The sequence below is a fragment of the Aplysia californica genome, unplaced genomic scaffold (assembly GCF_000002075.1).
Source record: "Aplysia californica isolate F4 #8 unplaced genomic scaffold, AplCal3.0 scaffold00488, whole genome shotgun sequence".
Lineage (NCBI taxonomy): Eukaryota > Metazoa > Mollusca > Gastropoda > Aplysiida > Aplysiidae > Aplysia > Aplysia californica.
Window position 1 is genome coordinate 142,373 of NW_004797758.1, and position 20,965 is coordinate 163,337.

The window sequence follows — 20,965 nt, forward strand, 5'->3', positions numbered from 1 at the left end:
TAAATTAGTAATCGTATCTCATTTTATTGGATTACTTGTGGATCTTTAAAAGATGAGTCTACCTATCACTGATATTGTATAATATAGTTTACAGCTACAATTTGATCTGTAATTCAGTTAATATGTTTTTATTTTGCCAAGAAACTCCTCGCTTCCTACTTCCTACTTCCGGGAACAATCAAAACTGAAAGTAGGATTTGTTTACAACTTTCAACGGTGGAAGATCACACGTGGTTCTTGTGTATGGATGGAATTTCATTCAGCTGATTGAGACCAACAGCACTAAAAGATGAGCCGACTAAAAACTAGGTGCGCACTTGTTGTTTTTATTGTTAGATTTAGATAAAAGTGTTTGTGGTAAATGCGAGTAGGCCCTATTATACTAGATTCTAGATCTAGATCTAGATTCTAGATCTAATCTAGATATTAGATATAGATCTAGATCTAGATCTAGATCTAGACTATATTTACTAGCCTAGGGCCTCTTGGCTCTAGGGCTAGATTTCTAGATCTAGATTCTAGATATAGATCTATCTAGATCTAGATCTAATCTAGATTCTAGATCTAGATGTAGATATAGATATCTAGTTCCGTTCGTTAAAGTCCACAATCCATTTGTTTACTTCCAGAGAAGAAATCCAGAAGTCTTGAAGACCAAATACTAGAATCTAGTAGTCTTAATCTAGATTCTATTTGAATTAGGCTACACAAAGAGCAGGGATGCAACCTAACTGCAAAACATCAAATTAGGATAAAATTCAGGGGAGCATGCCCCCTTGAACCCCCCCACCTCCATATTTTTATTAGGTCAGGGGGGCAAGCCCTGAAACCCCCCTACTCTTGACTTTAACGAACGAAACTACAAAATCGCCCTAGAATCTAGACTAGATCTAGATTAGATCTTTGTGACTTTGTGAGGACCCGCAGGTATCAGGATCAGCTGCGTTCTGCACTTCACATTTCGTCCTTGCATTTATAACCGTAGATCGGCACTCACAATTGGGTACCCAATTGCCATTAATTGCGGGTGTACAACTTGACTTAAGAATCTGGGTCCCGTTTGGGGATAGTAGGCCTAGATCTACAAGTTTTGACCTCAACGAAAATTAGATCTAGATTCTAGATCTACTTCTGGTTCTGAACGATTACTTTTTGATACACGTGCTGATAGGCCTGAGGAGAGATAGCCTATAATAGCGGCCTATAGTTCAAACCTAATAATTGCAAAACATCAAATTATGGTCAAATTCAGGGGGGCTTTCCCCCCTGAAACCCTCCACCCTATTTTTATTAGGTCTGGCCTGAAACTAGATTCTAAACCCCCCTGTTCTTGGAGCCAAAATCGGCGAATAACAATTGCGGGGTGGGAACTACCGGAAAAACGCTGAAACACCCCCCTCCATGTTTTTGTTAGATCGCCCCTGAAGGACCTGTTGCCTTGTTAAAACCAAGTGAAATTTTACTTTAAAACCAAGTGAAATTTTACTGCTCATTTTGTTAATTTTGTAGGTTAGGTCTACTGATAAAACATCGACCAACTGCGGTCCCGTTTAGGGATACAGTAGTCTCCGCCTAAGTTCCCGGTGCTCCGGAGCAAGGAAATGCGGGATCTTAGGGGAACTGGGTTCTTAACCGATTAACCCCGGGAAGAATCTATGGTGACCCATGTTAAGGCTCACAATCTGTAAAATGGTCTCCCTCTACTCTAAAATGAACTGACGTAGCCCCTGGGTGGGTTTATGACATATGGCGAGCAAAGAGTGGTTAACCTTGATGAACTATCACAGTGCTTAGTGGCATGAGACGTGCAATTTTCACTTCACGGCTGTCTAAATCGCCCCAAAACCACCGGTTTAGTTACCGGGCAAGTTCATTCAGAGACTCTATGCCTCTCATATGTGTGACCCATTGCAGTTTAACAATTTTTACTTAGGAACACAATTCACTTGAACTGATTGCCAGTCACTGCAAAGTGCTGGAAAAACAAAATTCACATCATTAGAAAATATGATTTGATGGCAATCACACCAGCGCAAACAGAAATAAAGACCAACGTTTCATTCTCGAATGATTTGTAATTAAATTTGAAGAGATCACGTTATTAACAGCGCTTCCGATCTCTTAACACTCACAATTTAAAACTGTTATTATTCCCAAACGAACCAATGAAAACTGTTGAAACTTTCACAAGATATCAAGCAGACGTAAACGAAGCGAAATTGATGAAGAAATAGATTCTAGGGGTAGAGTGAGCGTCATTTTACGGCTCATGAAATTAGGGGAAGAAACGCGTTCTGATAAACACAAGATAGGACAGCCCAGTGCACGAGTTGACCCCGGTCAATCCCCGACTTGACGCGTGAAATTGCAGGTCACCTGCCGGTGATTTATGGCCTACCGCGTGGGGCCCGGGCTAACTAAAAGATCCCTGAGACGGAATTCTGGACGCCGTGTACAGTAAGACAAGAAAAGCAGCTGAAACCTACTCAAATTTGTGGACCGCTTTTCGGTCTGATATATGTGCTAGTGACTGTTCGATATGCACACACTATCATCGCACATCAATCGGGAGCAAGAACATTCCAGTAGAATTAGAAACAACAAAAGCATCGGAAACTACAGAGACAACACATTCACCACATACATTTGGAGACTGCAAAGTCAACAATCAACTCAACTGCAGAGCCATCTACACAAACACATACAGAGGACAATACTAGGCATGAAGAAAGACAGGACGAAGACATCTCATCTCTCGACACTAGTGCTGCATCATCAACCATAAGCCACAGTGAGGTTGAGCTTCAAGTCCCCCCCTATTGCTACGTCCACGCCATCCAAACCTACACAGCATGTGGTAGATAGCATTACTTCTCCAGCATTTAAACACAGCAAGCTCCTCTCTCAGACTCTAGAGATCTCTCCAACGCGACCACTAACAAAAGAAGAAGAAAAACTTAATACTCATTTAGTTAAGAGAAAATTAAACAGTCAAACGCAGGAAAACGACGCAGGACTGACGAATTTTCCCAGTTTCAGGGGTAGGCCTACATATATGTATCATGTACATGTGTAAATGAGTAGTAAGTGCACTGTGATGATATTTATCAAGGACCCTAATTTTCTGTGATTCTATATTCAAGCTTCAATATCTTTGTTTTGATGAAGCGCACAATGATGCCACCACATGAGTGTTTTCTTTATCCTATTTTCATCATGCTACCGTAATTTTGTCAAAATCAAAAGATAGAATCATGTTCTATTTTTACTTAAAACATCTGACCCCTTAACAACTTTACATAATTACCATACAGTTTTATGGCAACTGTAAGTCTGTAACAGATCACTCCTACGTGCCCACACTATATTGATCGTTCAGTGTGTGTGATTTTCTGTGAGATTACTAGAATATTTTTTGTTTACTGCCTCAGTTTATACGCTTAAAAAACATTGTGTGATAAGAAAACAACCGTAATTGGGCATCGGCAGTGAACCGGTGGCGCTGACGCGGTGACCGGGGTCACAGAGTATCGGGTTATGGGGAGTGCCGCGAGCTGGCGGTCGGTAACAGCCGTGTTATTATCCTATCGTGTCGTGAGTCTCAAGACTTGCACGCTTATCCAGTTGCCCCTCCCCTTTACCTATCGAAAATTTATAACTTTCCATCTCTGACCGAGTCCCCCCCCCCTCCATTACGTTGTGACCACACCAATTAAAATTCAGTCTGTCTCGCAAATTCGGGAGTAGAGACAACTGCTGCAATGGTCAGAGAAGAGTTCACGGTTCAATATGATCCCGCCTAGAGCGAACGTGTAGGCCCTACCCACCCAGCGAGTAATGGCCACCCAGCGAGTAATGTAAGTTTAGGGGGAGAGCTCTGCCGTCGTAAGGGAAAACGACGAATGGTCCTGCGCAGGTAGCGAGGCAAATTTTTCAGGAGAGGCAAAAACTGTTTTCACTTTATAACTCTTCTATTTTTCACTCTTTTAAGCTGTAATTCACCAGATATCTGATTGGGGTGCTCACAATACAGTTTCTTAAGTTTGAATGGTTTAGGTTAAAAGGAAGCAAAGTTATTCGACATTCGTCGTTCTCCCTTACTCTGCGCACCCGCGATGTACACGAAAACGACGAATGGTACAGTTCTTCCTTCTCCCTTACACTCGTGAACGTTTATGGGAGTAGGCGATGGTCAGTTGTGACGCATTATTGACAGTAATGACTGTGTACTGGTTACTACAAATAAAAATAAAACGTACATACAAACTAGCTATTATTTTATGTGTAAAGTTAGGTGTTTGTTATATCCCAACTGTAACTCGGTAAACGTCCTTCATTTGCCTTCCTCGCTTGGTTAAATACTACAGTCAGCGTACAAATCAGATGTGCGCACATTTTCAACTGCTTGATTTAAAACTGTCTCATTCAGAACAAAAGTTTGATCTCCATGATATCTCTTTATTGTATTCTCTTCAGAAGCGATTTTACTTTTATTTTCGTTAATTGCAAAATGTACCCTGCACGACCAAAAGGATCAACAATGTTACAATGTCAATAATACAATCAGATCATTGCAAAGTCAAACTTTCTCGTACGAAATGTAACAATCTGACAAGACTGTATCACAAACGCTTTCAGGAGAGGTAATACGGCGCTTTGTATTTAATAAAGGATTCAGTTGATCGGATCGGAAAACATACCACAAAGTAGAGATCGACAAGGACAGTTTGAATCTGCAAGACATTATTATACTCGATCGTAACGTCCATCAAGTCATAAAAAATCGTAAAGCAAGACTAAGTGTCGCCACAATACGTCCACTTTTTAAGCTGGACAAAGAAATTTACTCTCATAAGGCAGTGTCATTAATTGCTTGGTAATTCTATAAGGATGTCGACCAGTGACACGTGCTAGACAAAATTGCGGCACTATAACCATCGTTGGGATTTGGGATGTCAAATGACTGGACAGCAAACTAACATGACGTTAGTCTGTCTGTGAACATCTGGCGGAAGCTAATATGCCGTGCAAATAAATTTCTCCCTTAATACTTTTTTGACCCTCCCATTCCCACCCCTTTCCCCCTGTTCCCATCCGTTTTCCCCTCTCTCCCGCCTGCTCTTCTCAATTCACACAATCAGCATAGGCCTGAAGACAGACAGAAAGACACACTAAGTGATACATTCTTATAAACCTGGTCGACGGTACTCTGGGGGAGGGGGTGGTGCTGTGGGTTGTTTTTTAAAAACCTAGTATGTTTGTACTGACGCAACAGTGACCAATTGTCATCCGTCGCCCATGTCAAATTTTCCCTACGGCAGAGACCAGGGGACAATGCCGAACAAGCAGTGATCCTTGACCGATCGACCATTCGTCGTTCTCCCTTACACTGAGCTCTGGCTCGGAGCTCGCCAGTGTACGGGAAAACGACGAACTCTCAATTACGCAACAACGGATTAGGATAAGACAAAAAATTTTACACCATCAGATGCATAATTAAATACTCTATGAAATATATAAAAATACAAAAATCGAAAAATTGTGACCATTCGTCGTTTTCCCTTACGAAGGCAGAGCTCAGGTGTGAGTGCGATGTGTGGGGAAAACAAACGTGTCAGTCTGTTCACACCCCGGTGTGATCCCGTTTGGGGCAAACATTGCATGGCTTCTTCGAGTTTTACAACGTGTGTATGTGATCACATTCACGTGAGTGGCTGATCTTTGACGCGACGGTCAGTTTATTGATCTCAACTTTTCAGTCGTGGTTGATCGGCAGTGCCCGCCCGCGTTTTTGTTCCTCATGTCATGATCTGAAATGCGGGATCTTAGCCGAATCGAATGCAGACCTTCAGAGTGAATCAGAGTGAGATCTTAGGGGTGACTTTTGTATTTATATAAAAATTCTGTTTTCTGAAAACAGCGGGATCTTAAGCGAACCGGGATCGTAAGCAGTGGGATCTTAGGCAGAGACTACTGTACTTGTTTTGACCCCACCAACGATTACTTATGGTTCTAAACGATTACTTTTTGATTCACGTGCCGATAGGCCTGTGGAGAGATAGCCAATCAAACCTAATGGCAAAACATCAAATTATGGTCAAATTCAGGGGGGGCAAGCCCCCCTGAAACCCCCAAGTTAAATTACTGATATTTTACTGCTCATTTTGTAGCCTAGGCTAGATTTACTGATAAAACATGATACCAAATATTTAAGTCAGTGTCGATATCCAGTAGCCATTGTTGTGTGATTTAGTGCTAGATCTAACGGGACCGTTATTGTACAGGAGTGCCCATAGATCTAGATTCTAGATATTGGTTTTTTTTTGTGTGTGTCCTTTTTTTTTTTTTTTTTTTCACTTTTGTTTAATGTTCATAGTGTGAAATGGCCTTCACTCAGCCCATATAAAATAAACCTGAAACTTATCTGTACAACTTATAACTTCTTCTATGTGCTGTTCTGTGTCTGTGCTATAGACTATTGGCCTACGTATATATGTGCACACTCAAAGACACCCTTACTCCTCCCCCTAGAAGAATTGAAATCGAAGTGGCTAGCCAGTCTAGCCGTACTTAGATCTAGGTTTGGCCCTATCGACTCAAACCTGTTAAGTACACAGGTCTTATTAGGTCTAGATCTAGTAATTATTCAGGTTCAAATACATGCAAGTCAGTAAGGCACCTTTTGATTTTGTCTGAAATACAATACTTTAGGCATTGTAAACTAAAAATTTCATTTACAATTCAGCCATCAATATTAAGTACAGCTAGCCTGACAGTCTAGCCGTCCTTAAGTACGGCTAGCCTGGCTGTCTACCCGTACTTAAGTACAGCTAGCCAAAAAGTCTAGCCGTACTTAAATACTGCTAGACTGCCCGTCTAGGCGTACTTATCTTAGGCCCTATTAACATTAGAAAACAGGAGGTTTAAAATACATGCACCGTCATTAAGGCACCTGGCTTCGTCTCAAATACAAATATTTTAGGTACTGCAAACTAAAAATTTATATATTTACAATTCAGTAGGCCTTTTTTTTTAATGGTCAGTCTAGCCATCTCATATCAAGAATAAGTACGGCTAGCCCAGCTGTCTTGTCGTACTTAAGCTAGCCTCTTCCAATTGAAATTTTCATGAATTTCATTCCGGTTCTATTGTTTTAATCATTGTAAAATATATTTTTAGCACTTTGGAACAGGGAAAAGAGTGGCGGCACTTCAGTCAATTAAAGACAGGAGTAGAGTAGTAGTAAAACTTACATTAAATTTGTGGAACAGTTATAACAGTGACATCATTTTTATTTTTCAGCTTTGCCCTTAGTGAAAAGTTTTCAGCCTTTTTCACTGGAGGACAACTTCAGGTATTGTCACCCTTTAAAAAGTTTTCATGTTCATTTTGCTTGTTTAAAAATACTCTTCAAATGTTTATGCTTGAAGGGAAAGATATTCCTGGATCAGAACTGCTTTTAGGCTGATATTACTACTGTATCTGAGATTACTGAAGTGTACTTGATGAGTAAAAACTAGTACTTAATCGCGTTCGTGTGACCTCATATATATATATATATGCAGTTTTGCGAGCACCGTAAAACACTTACCCCCCAAAAAAGGAGTACTTAATGATAATTTGTGGCTTTTTTCCTGATTTTGCTTACACATTTTTCTATTTGTTCCTTTTACAATTTTTTGAATTGGTTCGTAAAGATTTTTCTCTTGTGAAAAAATATATAATTTGCTGAGCAGAGTGTTTTTCAGTTCTTTTTTGTGCAGTTTTGGATTTAACTCATTGTTGACGGCCTATGAGAAGGCTCATATCCAGGCAGCCACCTACCTGGCCATGAGAAAATCTGAATACTCTGTTTCTCTAAAACTTGCTCCAGTCCATCATTTCCAAGTTTTAAAAAAACCTTTAGCCTTTAGAGTTACCTTTCATACACATCTATGCACTTATTGTCAGCTAATTTTGTAGCTGTTTGGAGGGAAAGTTATTATATCGCAGTTTTAGTGTGGGTACCTAAATTTGTGAGTGAGGCTGGAGGCGGTCCAGGTGGGTTTGCTGCTCGGGGATGCAACTCAGGTCGATGTTGTTTTACTCAGTTACTGAATAAAAGTTTATGTTGTTGTTTGTGCATCTTTTGCTTTATCTTCCTACAGGTGACAAGTGATGGGGGCAAACTTTTTTGTTCTTGTGGCAAAGAGATCAAAGTTGTAGATGTCAAAACAGGAAGGGTTGAGTCAACTTTTGGACAGGTACGCACATAATTTGTCTCATTCATGTAAGTCCTATGTGCAACGGGCTTGCCAACTATCCCGAATTTCCTAGGACTGTCTCAGATTCTACAGTCAGGAATTTGAGAAGAGATATTTCACCAAAGTTAGTCCCACTTGATGTAGATTAGCAGATTTGTACATAGGTACATAATGTTATAACACTGGATGTCCTGACCGTAGTTAGAAAAAAAATTGGGAAGCCTTATAAAATACTGGGTAGTTCAATTTTTAACTCTTGTCAAATATGGGTTTAAAAAAATGTTGCACATAAGTCTGTGATTTATAGTTTAGAATAAATTGTCATCCCAGTGGACAGTCCAGTTCCGTTGCTTTTCATTTTTGTTGGTCCCCCTCTCCCTTATATGCTATATCGTGTGTAATTGAATTTTGTTTGCACTTAAATTTCATACTTTTGGGGAGGGGGCTCTCATGGCCTAGAAGTTAAGATGTTCACCTCTCATTCAATAGGTCCGGGGTTCGAATCCGGAAAACAACGTACATTTTTCCTCTCTGAAATTGTCTCCTTTCACCTCCTTTCTTGCTCTCTAGCAATGTTCTGTCGTCTGCTTTCGTCTCCACTTTCTGCCCCCAACCCCCTCACCTCCTCTGGGCTCCTGACTCTTTCTGCAGCCTTTCTACTGTCTGCTACTCTTTGGCTCCTTCTTACTGCTGTCTTTCAACCACTCCCCTGATCTTAGGGTAGGAAATATCTACACCTAGCCTTTTTGGGCAGGGGCGAAAAATCTCGGGAGGTCCCATGTGCAAGCTGTGCTCGTTAAAGATCCCTTGGCGGTCCAAAATCGATAAGAGTAGGCTTGGGCTGCCACCCACGAAAAATTCAAAATTTCTTTTATCAACTGAAAATGTTTAATGTGTCCCATGCGTTCATATGATCTTATGCAGTTGCGAGCGCTGTAAAACACTTAACAAAAAAAACAAAAAAGGTACTGTTGGGGTCCATAGTTGCTTCCACAAAATGATTTTTTAGAAACAAAACTAATCCTTTAAATACAGAGGGTTTTCATTAACCTAATGCCTGCATAGCTGCAGGTCTGCACGGCTTCTTAAAATGTAAAGGCAATTTAGAATGAATTACAAACACTTTGATGCAGTATCTAATGTATGTGATTTTTACCTTTTTTGTAGGAGGAAGATGAAGAAATCACCCAGTTCGTTTTAACAAAGGATGATGAAGTAAGTGAATCGTATAAATATCTTTCTAAATATGATTTTTTTTCCCCATGTTTTATTTTTCATGGACAAAAATATGTGAATTCTTCAAGATAACCAGATACAGAGCTGTGTAAGTTCCTCAAATTATGGACTGAGTCATTTTGTTTCTTATGTAATAACTGATTTTGTTTAATTAATTATTTTTGCACACTTTATTTGAAAGAGGTATAAATTGCGATGTAATTTTATGAAGGATTCACATTATGACTGAAAGTTAAGTACTAAAGTTTGAATTTTTTATTAATGTGATAATTCATATAATTAAGGCAACTAAAATTGTTTTGATGCATCCATAAGACTTAATGAAATAGTGATCCAGATGATTTTAAGAAACTTGAAGTGTTGTTTCTGAAATTATTTTATGCTTTTTGTATGTGTGGTTTTTTTTACTCACATAGTAGTTGTCCTACAATATTTTTTTCTCTTTTTGTATACAAATTCAAATAAATTGTTTTATGTTTTCTTATGTGTCATGCGGTTATCTGATAGACTTTAAATAACATTGCTTTTATTTTCTTGCTCTTTTAGTTCCTCATCTTAGCCACACAGAATCAGCTGTTTAGGCAGTGGAAGTGGAAAGATAAGCTCTTGGTCAAGACATGGCGGGTGAGTGGATGGTTGTCTTGTAGAGATGTATGATCTTTTTTTTTAAAGTACCCCCATGTTAGAAAACTTTCCAAATATGCTCAGATGGTGTTCATTCTAATGCTTAGAAGTTGTGATTATAAGATTCAATGCTGAGGCAAAGTCATGCCAAAGGAAGATATGTATGTGTATTTAGTGTATACAGTATGTCTGTGAGTGTTTATTATTCATTGTGAGTACTTTTTATAGTGGTGTATCCCCAGAAGGCTCACAGACTTTATAATAACCCACTTGGCAATTCTGTTCATTGTGAATTACATTTTCGGTCTCAAGGTGGAGTTACAGAGCTGCATCCTGTGAAGTGCATGTTGCTATCCCTCATTACTGTCTATGCTGGTTGCCAAGTACTCATTTGCAAGTGGGTGAAATGAAGAAAACCATGTAAAGCATCTTTCCTCTATATAGCCAGGAATGGAACTCAAAACCTTTGAAATGCAAGTCTGTCACTAAAGATGATATTAATTGGATAGTTTGCCTCAGTAGATACTGAAAGGGAAAGGAATACGGGTGGGACATAGGAACCTCAGAATGCCTCTGCAACCCTGGCAGACGAATCAGCAATCTGTTACTGATGGAGACCATCAAAATGACGACCTTGATTAAGAGGGACCCTGCTAAGGAGGGGTGTGGAATTGTGGATAGAATCGGTCTGTGAAGACCAAAGTTCTCGAATCAAATAATCAAAGTTTGTTCAATTGTATTAATCTAGAGATGTTTTTTCATGTTATGGACTTAAGATTTCCTTTGTATTGTAGAAGTTCTCTGTTTCCTATGTTTTTCAGTCAGTGCACAATGCACCAGTAACCTCTCTGGCTTTCGACCCTACGGTCACACTGCTTGCCTCGGGAAGTGCGGACTTCACAGTCAAACTGTGGGACATCGTGCGCGGCTACTTCACACATAACTTTAGGGGCCACACTGGAGTTGTCAGGTTAGTTTTCTTTTTCCACTGGAGAACTTCATTAAATTATTACAATGCACCTCTTCTCAAAATAGTACATTGACCGTGTTAGATATATTTAGGTAGATAAGATAAAGCATGGAGTACGTTCACTAGCTTAACTCAATGTTGAAATCTGTTTTTATTTTCAGAACAATTCTTTTCCTGGGGTTTTTTTTATGGGGGGGGGGGGGGGGGTTAAAAAGGTTTTTAAACACACACAGAAAGTGTAATGTGATAGAAGTGCTTTTCATTTTATTCAGATACCTATTGTTAACCCTAAACTTTTGTATGGAAGTTTTTCATTGGTCTTCTTAACTCTGTTCTTTTTTACTCTCTCTCTCTCTCTCTCTCTCTCTCTCTCTCTCTCTCTCTCTCTCTCTCTCTCCATATATTATTTATACTTATATGTGTTTTTCTTATTTCTTGGGATCAGACTGACTTCTTTCCACCCAAGTCCAGACCGCTTGCAATTGGTGACAGCAGCAGAGGACTACACTGTGAAAATATGGGACCTGAAGTCCAGCAGCCTGATATTGTCGAGTCAGTGCCATACCAGTCTAGTCACATCTGTGGCCTTTGCTGACGGTGGAGATACCATGTACAGGTAGGAGGATCAGTCGGAAGACTTATGTTATACGTGGATATCACACAAAATTGAGGGTCGTTTCTTCTACTCTGCGTTGAATGCTGCTTTGCTGTGGCGGCTAACACAATGAGAGAAACCGTGCTGCTCAAGAAGACAGATAACAGAAAGGGGTGGGCTACCATGATCATTAATGTCTGCTCCAGACCTGTCACCTGAAGAAGTAGAGGCTCAGCTTTTCGCAAATGTCTGCTCTCACACTGTGAGGGGTTGTGAGAGTGGCCGCACATATTATGGTGCCTTGCACTATGTAAAAACATTAAATCCTTCATAGTTATGGTTAATGTGACTGATTTTTTTAATGCACACTTTGTGTGTCTTTTTGCCTGCCTCCATCGACTTTAGCTTTATCTTTTCGTGTGCTAAGATTGACATTAGCTACACCTTTTACGTATAATTTTCTTTGTTTGTGTTTCTGTTTACTCCAGTGCGGGCAAAGACAACGTCGTATGTGTCTGGAAAACAGCCAAATGGAAAGTTTTCAAGACTATTCCAGTATTTGAGGTGAGCTGCTGACTTGTAATATTTACTTAATGAGCAACCTGGAGCATGATGTTGTTGTGCTGATATTATTTTATTTTTCAGAAGAGTGTGTTCATGTATCTACATTTATTTACGGGGAAGGGGGGGGGTACTTTTGTCAGTTTATTCTGGCACCGGTACCTTATATTTGCTTTGACTACTGTTCTGTAGTACAGGGGTGCCTTTTTTTCAACATTATTTTCAGTAGCACAACAGTAATTATTCTAAGTATTTGTTTTCTAGATAAGTTGTGTGTATTAATTTTCACTTGCTTTGCTAATACAACTTTGTAAATTTTCCAGTTTTTTCACAAGGTCCCAGTGTCACCCCTGGTAGTATGCCTGCTTTTGCCTCAGAATTAATTACCATTAATTGTGTGGTGCTCTGGTAAAACAAGGTGTAAGGCATGCAAGAGTTGAACAGAGATTTAGCCAAGAAGCCATAAGATATCAGTCTGTAACATTTTCACTACTTTTGTCTCTTTTTTCTGTTTTAAAATCATAATGACAATGCTTAAATTAACAAAGATGTTTAGTTTTTGAAACTTGTGTCTCATGCAATTGATTAAACAGTCCTTTCGATGCCTCCTAGAAAGTTGCTTTTGGTCCAAATCACGAGTGGCAATGATGTACAAAATGACTAATATGATTTCTTCACGTGTTTACCTCCAGCCCATTGTGAGTGTCCTGGTACCACTGGAGTTCCCCAGCTTGGTGGATGAGGACGAGGCCTCTCGGTTCATCACTGTCAGCACCACTGGTGAGTTGAACAACTTTATAGCTCGTGGGACAAGCTTCTTTCATCATTTTTTTTCATATCTGTGCGAAAAGCCAAGATGCCATGGTGACAAAAGCTGCTTATCGTTTCATTCAACCTGTGATGTCTACAATGACCTGCATTTTTCATTGTATTTTGTATAAATTTCCTCGGAATATATCATGGGGGGAAACTGGTTTTGGTGACCATGGGGATAACATTTTTTATGTGCATGCTGTTTGAATTTCCTGCGCATTCTGTGAGAACAAGAATGATTTACTGATATATAACCCACTGTTGAGTGTTTTCCCAGGCTGGGGTTTATCATTATGTATAGTTAGATACATTTTACGTTTGTTATCCATTACTGTCTTTAGTCTGTCATGTCACTCTTGTTTGTCAGTGACTTGTTTGTTCTTTGTGTCATGTCAAGGTGCTGGTTTATATTCTTGCATTTCTTCGGTTGAAAGACTCAGTAACTTCACAGAAACTACCTGGACTTTCCCGATTATTCCAGTTTTCAGGGATGACTTTTGATTAGATATTTTGTATTTCTGTTCGATTTCAGGAGAAGTCCGTGTGATCAATGCTCAATCTGGGAAGCGTGAGTACTCCAACAACTGTCGATTGAGCGACCTTGACAGTAGCAAAGAGGACGGTGATGCCTACCTCACTCAGGCTGTGTATTGTGCAGATCTCAATGGCATCATACTGGCCACCTATGACCAGAACATCATCATTCTCAGCAAAGACTTCACTACGGAAAAGCAGGTAGGATGTGGTGGCTTACGTATGGTCGCTTTGTCACGTATTCTTTGAAGGAAAAAGAAATTCTTTTAGTTTTGGTAATTTAACGTTTAACTAATGATTAATTTGAAACAGCATGTATTAATGATGTTTCGTTTTTGTTTTGCTGGGGGTTTTTTGTGGTGGTTCTGTTTTACTAGGCTGGAGATTATTTCTCTTTGGGTCTGGATGTTATTTTACCGCATTCTGTGCTTATAATGATCACAGCAAATGGTCATTACAGTTTTAACTCTTTATCTCCGAGGGGGGTAAACCCACTACACCGGGCCTTATCTTTGGTGCTAAGTGTAAAAATGACAAAAACATCATTAAATGGGTCATTGAATCGAAACTAGCAAACCTATTTTTATAGTTCTTCATCGAATGAATGAACATCCGGTATAAGGGACCTGTTTTCAGCAATTGACGAAAAATAATTTGATGTTGAAGTCTTCGTAAAGCAATGTGCCCGAGTGGCTGTCAGCTGCTCGCCGACACAATGGTTCCGACCGCAAGCCGCTGGGAGTGGCTTGCCGGAGATAAAGAGTTAATGAAAATCTGTTTTGGTATTTGCTTATTTATTTTTAGTAGAATTTAACTGTTTACTAGGGGTTGCGTTTTTTAGTCCCCACCAGAAGTCTGCTTGAAATAAATTTAAAGTAGCATTTTGTTACAAGGAGTCATTGTGTCTTCTCCCTCAGCTGTGTGGTCATCTGGACGATGTTCTCTCTGTGCGCTTTGTGGGTGATGGGGACAGCCATGTTGCCGTGGCAACCAATACGGAGCTGCTCAAAGTTTTCAGCAAAGAATCATGGGAATGTCAGCTTCTCCAAGGTCATTCTGATATCATCACCTGTCTTGATGTTCATGGAAACTTCATTGTCTCTGCTTCGAAGGTAATGCTTTGAACATCCCTTTGTGAATACTACATTTGTTTAAGTCCTCATTGGTTTGTTTGTCTGGGAGTTCTGTGTTGATTGTGTGAAAGAGTCTTGAATTTTCTTTTTGTTAATTGTTGTATTTTTTCCTGTTGCGTCTCTGTTCACTTTTTATCTCGTTTGCTAGTGCCACTCAATGAGCCATGTAGCTGTGCTGTGTCCAGTGTCTGTTCACCTGTGTATTATCGTCCGTTCCTGTCTACCACTTGAATTAGTAGCACGCAGGTTTTTTGTATAATAGAACCAAGCTTTCAAGTGTGGCTCATACGTCTTGCTTTATAACAATAATTGACCATTTGGATATCTCTGTAATTTTCTGACAATGATAAAAGTCATTTGAAAGCTAGAACTCTTGGACTCCACTAAGGCATCACATTAGAAGTCTACTGTCATAAGTAGACATAAATGTTTGGGACCCGCTCTGATGAATGACGATCTTTATGATATTTCTTCCTAACTTTAGACTTTAGTATATGTGGTTTGTGGAAAAAAACCGAGATGGATGATCTTACTAAAGGAAATGTCAGACTTCGTTGTCTCTGGAAATGAAATGAGGATGGCAGATGAAATTTTTATAAAACAGTATTATATATTTTTACAGGTCTACATCAGCAAGAAATGGTAGAAGAAAAGGGTTTGATGTTCAAAGATGCATCATTTTATTGCTTAGGTGGGAGGAAGCTCAAATCTTGTATATGATCACAGCTCTGATACTTGTGAGTGTTTGAAAAGGCCTCAAGGGAGATTTTTAACTTGTAAACTTCCCCTTTTCAGGATTCCAGCATTCGCTTGTGGCAGCTATCATCAGACACAGGATATGTAACTTGTGTGGCCACAGGTCAAGGTCACACCCAAGCAGTGCAAGCAGCATCGCTTGCCAGGTAGGAAAAACTCATTTTCATTTATATTTAGTTGTTTTTATCATATCTTTAAAATTTGTCTCTTAAAACCTGGCTCTTAACAGATACACCTGGAGGCACAATGAGGTGCTGAAAGTGCTCACCACAATGGGGACAAAACAGGTGGAAGAAGGAAAATACGCCCCTAAGATACAGAAGCATGGACTCTCCAAGATTGCGTTCGTTCCGCAAGGAAGCAAGGTTACTTACGGAAAGAAAGCGAACGAAGCCATGGAAGACCAGAGCGGAGGCACATGGGAGGTAGCCGCTGACTTAAAGGGCTTTGAGAGATTCTTCCCCATTCCAACTACGAAAAAGCCAGTCATGGTGTTATGGGAGGGAAAAGACAAAGAAGTGCACTTGGTAGAGCTCACGGTGCCCCATGAGGACAATATCTATGCCGCACATGAGCGGAAAGAAAACCGTTACGAGGCACTCGTCGAACAATGTGAGGAGGCAGGATGGAAAGCAACCCATTTTCCGGTAGAGGTAGGATGCAGAGGTTTTGTAGCAACAAGCGCCCGTAAGTGGATGAGAGTGGCAGGACTTACTGCAAAGAAAAGCAACAAACTCACAAACTCCCTTCAGGAGACAGCAGAGAAAGCCAGTCACTGGATCTGGTTGAAGCGAGAGGACGCAGGCTGGAATGAATCCTAAAGTTAGCAGCAGAGGAAAACAGTCGAACTAGCATGGAGACCTCACATCAGAGAGGGGGCTCGGTGCGTCAGAAAAGCTGTAGAGAGGAAGAGCCCGAAACAGTGACACATTCTCTCCTGATGATCTCCGTGCTAGAGTCCGGGATACGGAGCGTTCGGCTGTGAACAGTGCATACGGCTGTTTAGACTATGTCAGATTGAACTTCTTAGTCATGAATCACTTATGTGCCTTTTATATGAAAGATTTCATCAAATTGTGATCTCTATTCATCAGTAACATGGGTTTTTAAGTTATTATAGTTCACTGTCTCAGCTCAAAGAAGTTCTCTTGGGTTGTGTGTTTATCGGCCAGTCTCAGTACACCGCTTCTTATTCAGCATGTAGGCCTACTCTGACTGGCAAAATCACAGATAACTAAGAGGGGTTATTATGTTATACTTTATAGTTATAGACAGGACAGGTAATACAGTTGAATATATGTGAAGCGCTAAATGAATTTGCAGCTTACACATGTGGAGGGCCATGTCAGTGCTTTCGTTGGATGAAGTCTCGTTTATATGGTCTGATAGCTAGAGTCCCTTTTTATGCCAGTCAAGTGTCCTTTTTTAAAGGGCTCCATGAACTGTAAGCAGCCCAAAAATATTGAACTTTTTTTTTAAAAATAGGGTTCAATAAATGTTTTAACTGCATGTACTTTTAACTAATTTTTTAAATTTTATTTTATAAAAACATTTTTGGACAGATCTGGTGCACGTCCAGCTTTTATTGCATCAGGTGGTGTGGACAGGACACTGAAAATCTGGGCTTTCCCTGTAGAGTCGGATGTGACACCCATGTCTACTTTGAGGGTGTGTGCCACAGAGCATGCTCACGATAAAGACATCAACAGCATTGCTGTAGCTCCTAACGACAAAATTCTTGCCACAGGATCACAGGACAAAACTGCCAAGGTGATTTTTTTATTTTGCTTGAAAGGGGGGGGGGGTAATTATGCATAGATAAACTTTCATTTTATTACTGTGTGTGTGAGAGAGAGAGAGCGCGCTTGTGTTTGTCTAAAAAGAACAAGAAAATGCTAATTTCAAATTTGAAAAAAAGGTAAATTGAATACTGTAATACTTTTGAGCATGATTATGTTAGTCTACTAAACCTTATATCTGTTTAATAAAACCAAGGAAAGAATTCTGAATGTTTAAATATGTTAAAACTGAATACATTTGTTAAAAAGTGATTTAAATCACTGATTTTTATTTTAAAAATCAAGTTGATTAAAAAAAAAATTTAAATAACTGATTTAAATCAACCCAGCTCTAATTTCAATTATGGGAAAAAAGTAAATTGAATACTGCATTAATTTACAGTGAAAGGGGGAAAAGCAGACTTTTAAGCATGATTATATTAGATTTAGTCTACTAAACCTTATATCTGTTTTATGAAACCAAGGAAAGGAATTCTGAATGTTGAAATATGTTATAAACTGAATAAAAATACATTTTTTAAAAAGTGATTTAAATCACTGATTTTTATTTTAAAAGTCAAGTTGATTTAAATTAAAAAATCAACTGATTTAAATCAACCCAACCCTGGTTATTGTTATCATTCAACTCCTTTTTTGTCTTTCCTTTTTCATGACCAGGTGTGGAGCGTGAACGACAGTCTAAATGGACTCACTCTGTTGGCTGTTCTCAGGGGACACAAACGGGGAGTCTGGGGCGTCCAGTTCTCACCTGTTGACCAGGTCAGTGTCGCAAGTGTCATATTCTGTTGCATGCTCATGCACACACACACACACACACACAGGGCATATACATGCATACACATGGATATATTTATGGACACTCTTGGAAAATTTTTAAGCCAGCTTGGCAGTCACCCTGAGTTGTCTGTCATTAATCCCGATTTTTTTCACCAGACCCCAATTTTTTTGCCCCAGGATCCTGATTTTTAGATTTGATAGAGTGGCTGGTCTGTTTGATCCGTGCCCACCATCTTGATGTCGAGTCTGTTTATTGATTTTGAAAAGTTGGCCGTTGTGTTCTTATAAATTGTTGTGTTTGTCAACGTCTCAAGCCATTTGTGTGAAAGGGGCAGATAGCTCCTGTACCTTAATCTGACTGATAAGGGTGTCGTTTTAGAATACCGTCTCAAAACTTCAGATCTTAATGGTTTTGTGTTTGCTTTGATAAACTCAGTGGTCTTCAAGTCTAAGAATTTCCTTATTTATGCAGACCATTATATTTGTATTTGAATTATGCTTACTTGTATCTCATTTTTTTCATGTTTAAAACAGAATTAGTTTTTACATGTATTGTTACTTCATTGATCATTTTTATCTTTTTTATTTACTTTGATCAGGTGGTGGCTACATGTTCGGGAGATGGTCACATAAAGCTGTGGAGCATCACAGACTTTTCATGTGTTAGGGTGAGTTATGTCCCTAGCATAAAAACAGGAAACTTTGCCTTCACTCTTTTAGGGTATATGACAGCAACAAGGAAAGGAAAGAACTCCATATAAGTATGCAACGCCACTGTAACGATGCCTTGACATTCTTTATCTTTTTTAACCCTCTACCGATTTCTATAAATTACACCATCTGTCTGGTAAACAGTGCTTCCACTCTTCCGTATTTTTATGGAAATCCGTACTTTCTGCCAGTTCCGTACTTGTTCCTCCATCATTATCAACTCACTCCGTAAAAATCTGCGACAGCGTTGGACTACCGAAATTCCGTAGCAAAAGACCCGTACTCGCCTTCGTATCATCTTGTATAGTATAAGTTACGGATATTTACGGTAATTCTCTCGACAATAGTTTGTTACGGTATAGAAACCTGCCAGATTGCGCATTTCCTGCCATCAGCCATCCGCTGTGCCCCATGCATTCATTGTGGGTTGGTCGGCAGTGCATTTTTTACGTGCTGATTGACCAAAATCTGGCAAACTTTTTGTGCCACTTTCCTCCTTTCTATCATTCACTCATTCCCTCTGTCTATCTTCGGATTGTTGCCGCGGCTTGAAAATCTGCGCGTTGATCAAGTATATCGACTTGTGATCTTAGAAACTTTCACAAATTTATTGTCTAGATCTAGAGAAATTTGTGCTAAACCTACTAAAATTAAGAATAATTCGAAGTGGTGTTCCGAGGTTGTGACATGCGACATTCAGACGTGAAAATTGAGGAAAATTAGGGTATACGCTGGGTAACTGTATTGTGAAGGTACATTAGACCTGCATGTTTGCCGACAATCGTCTGAAATCCGACAATCGCGACCCGACCCGCGAGCCGGCCGATGCTATCGCTAGGCCCACCTGTATCAGACAATGTGCGTAGTGCGAGGCCTGGCCAAGTGCGAGGCCTGGCCGACTGCCAGCGCCCCCTTTTTCCCCCGTCGGCTTTGTCGACACTTTCGTTTTCGTGCTGACTGCCGACGTCGGCGTTACCAACATAATTGTCGGAACCTGAGTAGAAATGCGAATACGAAAAAGGACGACGGCCTAAATTATCTACTTTCAGTTTCGTGCTTGAGCGGCCATTTTGAATTTCCTTTGTTGACTAATGCAATTGTTCAGATCGTGTGGATTCATTCAAGTCCGACTCACTTGTTCTTATAGAATCTAGACTAGATCTAGATTTATATGGATCATTATAGACCTCAATGGAGGATTCATATTCCAATTCTATTGTGTCAAACCCTATCATAGGTTGTGCTGTAATATTAATGTTGGTAAAGAGCATTTCATCAGGTGCGTGAATTATTTATTTATTTAGAATCTGGAGATCTAGATTCTAGATCTAGACTCAGCTTAGTCCCTCTGTTCGGAATCGGATGCGAATTTCTAGTTCAAGGCCTATTCCTATTCACTTGTTCTACAAGATCTAGATCTAGATTTATTTAGATTACTAGATCTAGATCTATGGAGGGTTAATATTCCAATTCTATTGTGTTATTGTATCAAACCCTCTATAGCAATGTAGATCTAGATCTAGGCTATATTATGCTCCTTGTTTGTTTTGGAGACCCCCGGCAGAATTTTCCTTACTTTTCAGCCTCAGCTGGTGGAAGCATTTGGTAAAGCAAAGTGTGCTTAATTCGCTTTTTTGTTTTCATTTCTTGCAGTTAACGGTTTAGTTTTTGTAAAGACCTGGAGTTTAATTTGTAGTTAGGTGGAAAATTATGCTGCAAAAAGTTGGTATTTCTGGAGGTCATTTCCTGCAGTGACATTCTTTACAGGATGGTGTTCTTAAATTTTTTTAACAACTTATGGTTTCCTCTTTCCTAAGCCATACATGTTTTGAACATTTCTGAGTCTTTTTACATAAGTTTACATTTCATGCACTTAGATGTGAAAGTAAACATGATGATACATGAAGTGCCCAATAGTCTGTCGTTTTTGTTGAAGAAGAAGCTGTTTATCTCACTACCTCTTGATTGGTTGAGAAAATTGTTAGTTACCCTGTATCATTCTTCATTTTTCTTCCCTTTCAGACATTTGAAGGTCATGACAGCTCTGTCCTGTCCATTTCATTCTTATCACAAGGTCGCCAGATACTTTCCAGGTAAGCTTATTTGTCTTAATTCTCTCTTCTTTTTTTCTTTTCCCTTTTTTTCAGTCATACAATTTCATTTGCATCATTTTGCTTCTGATTTGTTGCCTTCTGTGTAGCCTAGTGTCTATT

The 20,965-nt window shown here is 39.6% G+C and overlaps 1 protein-coding gene across 1 annotated transcript in view; it reads left to right on the forward strand.

Annotated features, from left to right (window-relative positions):
* Positions 1-166: 166 nt before the first annotated feature.
* LOC101860436 (transducin beta-like protein 3) overlaps positions 167-20,965 on the forward strand; it is a 29,024-nt gene continuing 8,225 nt past the window's right edge. The window contains exons 1-16 of the mRNA XM_005105723.3: positions 167-309; positions 7,303-7,354; positions 8,148-8,243; positions 9,411-9,458; positions 10,026-10,103; positions 10,925-11,073; positions 11,519-11,689; positions 12,157-12,232; positions 12,922-13,009; positions 13,575-13,777; positions 14,494-14,688; positions 15,505-15,611; positions 17,028-17,235; positions 17,922-18,023; positions 18,641-18,709; positions 20,775-20,845. Of these exons, the coding sequence (XP_005105780.1) occupies positions 290-309; positions 7,303-7,354; positions 8,148-8,243; positions 9,411-9,458; positions 10,026-10,103; positions 10,925-11,073; positions 11,519-11,689; positions 12,157-12,232; positions 12,922-13,009; positions 13,575-13,777; positions 14,494-14,688; positions 15,505-15,611; positions 17,028-17,235; positions 17,922-18,023; positions 18,641-18,709; positions 20,775-20,845 (1,733 nt within the window). The 5' untranslated portion in view covers positions 167-289. The remainder of the gene's footprint in view (positions 310-7,302; positions 7,355-8,147; positions 8,244-9,410; positions 9,459-10,025; positions 10,104-10,924; positions 11,074-11,518; positions 11,690-12,156; positions 12,233-12,921; positions 13,010-13,574; positions 13,778-14,493; positions 14,689-15,504; positions 15,612-17,027; positions 17,236-17,921; positions 18,024-18,640; positions 18,710-20,774; positions 20,846-20,965) is intronic.